Here is a 3559-nt window from a genome sequence, read left to right as displayed (position 1 = left end):
CCTGTGAGTGGATTGACATTTAATATTTATGTCATCTTTTTGGGGGAGTGGATGGAAGGGCTGCTTGTTTTTTAAAACTTTTTGAGATATTTCCCTAAGATTATCTTCATGAGGGAAAAATAGGAAAAATTAGGAAATTTGAAAATAAATTTGAAAAACTCTTTGAATTTAATATTCTCGAAAAGAATATTATAGTAATGTTATATACTCCAAAATTTATCTGAATGTTTACAATAGATCATTGGAATAAGTTTAGACTTACCAGTAGACGTTTCACACAGAATTCTGTTATGGTATATGACCACCAAGTTTAATCAGGGAAACTTTCAAACATTAAATTATAGGGACCCATCTGCAAGTCTGCTGCTCTCTCTTTTCCTCAAGAATAATGACCTACCACAGTCAGAAGCTGCAGCCTTTCACCAGAACTAATGAGAACTTAAAAACAGACTTAAATTAGGAATTATTTCCCAAGGCTTGGATTTTTTTATTATGGCATATCATTTTGAGGCTTCAATTACCATTTTCTCACATGGACAAATACACTGGCAACTGTTACTCAAGTATTAATATGGAAGTGGAGTTAATATTGTCACTACAGGCAGCTCCTCATCCCTAAAGATCAAAAAGTACAGTGTTCCTTACTTGTCAGTAAATACCCTGATCACACACTCTCTGATTTGCTTAGTCCTTACCCCATAGATGATGGGGTTGAGGGCTGGTGGAAGGACCACGTAGATGTTGGCAACAAGAATGTGGACATAAGAGGGTATTTTCTGGCCAAATCGGTGAGTGAGGAAGGAGAAGAGAGAGGGTGTATAGAAAACAAACATGACTGCGGCATGAGAGCTACAAGTGCTCAGTGTCTTGTGACGGGCCTCTTGTGACTTGAGGCGGAATACAGCATGGAGGATGTAGCCATAGGAGATTCCAACGAGCACCAGGACAAGAACAAGGAAGGAAGCAACAAAGAGACCATAGATAGCATTGATTTGAATGTTAGCACAAGCCAACTTGGCAATGCCCATGTGCTCACAGTAGGTGTGGGCAATAATGCGGGCATTGCAAAAGGGTAGACGGTGGACGAGGTAGACCATGGGCAGTGTGAGCACGACTGCACTCAGTGCAACACCCCCTCCAATTCCTGACAGCACTCGGACCGTCAGGATGGTTGCATAGTGGAGGGGGGCACAGATGGCTACGTAGCGGTCAAAGGCCATCGCCAGCAAAACAGCAGACTCCATTCCTGTGAAGGTGTGTATGAGAAACATCTGGGCCACACAAGCTCCAAAGTCAATTTCATGAACGTTAAACCAAAAGATACCCAACATTCGTGGTACTGAGGTTGTGGAGAGGGCCAGATCTATGGCTGATAGAATGGCAAGAAAGAAGAACATTGGATCCCGGAGGGTTCTTTCTGTCCATATGACTATCAAGATTGTGATATTGCCAATAAGAGCCATAAGGTAAATACAACAGAAGGGCAATGAGATCCAGGCATGGGCAGTCTCAAGCCCTGGGATGCCTAAAAGAAAAAATGTGGACGGATGGAACATGGTTATATTTTGTTGGGGCATTCTGGATTTGGCTGGGATAGGACATACGTATGGTCCATTCCTAGAAGAAAAATAAAAAAGCACAAAAATAGTTTCATATTATTTCAAACTAGTTTTTGTTTTATTGCAGTGCAAGACAATGCAGTGATACTGTTTCTTACCTGTTTTCTTATACTGGATTTACCAAAAGCAAGATTCCTGATACTGGACACAATTAAATTCAAGGGACGCATCATTTATGATGATTACTAGCATAGTCAATGCTTAGAGGTAATATAATATCTTACACAGTTCTGAACCAAAATATTCTATATTCTGGAACTTTTTCTCATGAGGGAAGAGTGGTATCTGGATTAATACGTAATACAATGCCTTCCCCAATTGAGGATGTTGAGGACAAACATAACAAATAAAGGCAAAGACTAAAATGCATAGAAACATACACACAGCCACACTGACATACAGAAAAACAGAGAGGGGCGCCTGGGTGGCACAGCAGTTAAGCGTCTGCCTTCGGCTCAGGGCGTGATCCCGGCGTTATGGGATCGAGCCCCACATCAGGCTCCTCCGCTATGAGCCTGCTCCTTCCTCTCCCACTCTCCTGCTGAAAAAAAAAAAAAAAAAAAGAAAGAAACACAGAGAGAAAAGCTATACACATACAGTGATACCTTACATGTTAGATGCCTTCAGTGTGCTTTATTTCATACTAATTTTCACATGCATTCAAATTTAAACTGTCACTTTCCAAACCAACTGGTCTTCCTCACTAAAGCATTCAGTCAACATTTGTAGATAAACATTGTTTTTTTTGTTTTTGTTTTAAAGATTTTATTTATTTATTCAACAGAGATAGAGACAGCCAGCGAGAGAGGGAACACAAGCAGGGGGAGTGGGAGAGGAAGAAGCAGGCTCATAGCGGAGGAGCCTGATGTGGGGCTCGATCCCATAACGCCAGGATCACGCCCTGAGCCGAAGGCAGATGCTTAACCGCTGTGCCACCCAGGTGCCCCTGTAGATAAACATTGTTAAACAAAGCTTAGACAGACAGGCACAGGCATTCAACAGGAACTTCAGACCCCTGGCATTTCTTACTAGGATAGCGTGAATCCCTTTGTGGCTTAGATCATAGTGAAGCATAAAGCAATAAAGACTTGAACATAAGGCAACAAAGGGTTTTGACCTGTTCTATACAAGGGAACATCCAAGGGAAATAGTGATCAGATAAGTTGAAATAAAGGCGTTTGAGGGAAGAACTGATCATGGACAGAGCTCTCCCTGGGCAGGAATAATTAGTAAGGTTTTAATCTTACCCTGAGCAATATCCAGGGGGTCTTACCCCATCTCTGATAATTCATGTTTAACAGAGAAAATCAGACAAAACAAGGAAAGAGGAGAAAACTTTAGGGAAGCAGTAAGGCATGAGGAAAAGAAAAAGGGAAGAAACATGGGAAGACAGGTGACAAATAGGAAAGAGGGAATGAAAGAAAGAACAATAAAAAGTGCAGTCCCTCTGAATTTAAGGTAGTTGAAGAAAAGAAAAAAACAAAATTGTGATTAATGTATCTTCTTGAAGATCTTTAGGAATACTGACCAACTGGCTAACCGAGGTCCTTGTATGGTAGTAAGAAGGTGCCGGAGTTCCCCTTCCAGGACTCTTAGTTCCCAGCTGCCTCCTTTGGTGTTTCCTTTTCGAGCCTATTTTCAGCTAAGGTCCTGTCCTAACTTGGATTTTTCTACTGCCATGAAAGGCCATTATCTTTACTATCTTGCAGTTGTCAGAGAGAATAAGAATTCCTAAATACTAAAACAATCTCCACGTTTCCCATTACTGAGTATTGAGTGAAGAATGTACTAGAAGTTGTCATCAAAGACCTCACTCTTGGTCAGGAGCCTATAGCGCAGAGTCCCGGTGGCTGCACAATATTCCCTTACGAAAATTAAAACCTCCGCCTTACCTGGGAGATTCTGGTTAAGGCTCACTTAGATTCCTTGGTCCACATATA

At 41.4% G+C, this 3559-nt stretch overlaps 1 protein-coding gene across 1 annotated transcript; it reads right to left on the bottom strand.

The window, feature by feature from the left end:
• Nucleotides 1–641: 641 nt before the first annotated feature.
• On the bottom strand, nt 642–1623 carry LOC103681187 (olfactory receptor 52J3-like). Its single transcript, XM_008710718.1, has one exon. It carries the CDS (start codon nt 1575–1577, stop codon nt 642–644), a length of 936 nt encoding a protein of 311 aa, XP_008708940.1. The 5' UTR covers nt 1578–1623.
• Between the last annotated feature and the right edge of the window lie 1936 nt (nt 1624–3559).

The sequence above is a fragment of the Ursus maritimus genome, unplaced genomic scaffold, assembly GCF_017311325.1.
Source record: "Ursus maritimus isolate PB19 unplaced genomic scaffold, ASM1731132v1 scaffold_16, whole genome shotgun sequence".
NCBI lineage: Eukaryota > Metazoa > Chordata > Mammalia > Carnivora > Ursidae > Ursus > Ursus maritimus.
This window is presented reverse-complemented; position numbering and strand designations above follow the sequence as displayed.

Bases quoted from the DNA above. Each gene is read 5' to 3' on its own strand.
- LOC103681187 (XM_008710718.1), bottom strand. From the start codon at position 1,577: ATGCCCCAACAAAATATAACCATGTTCCATCCGTCCACATTTTTTCTT.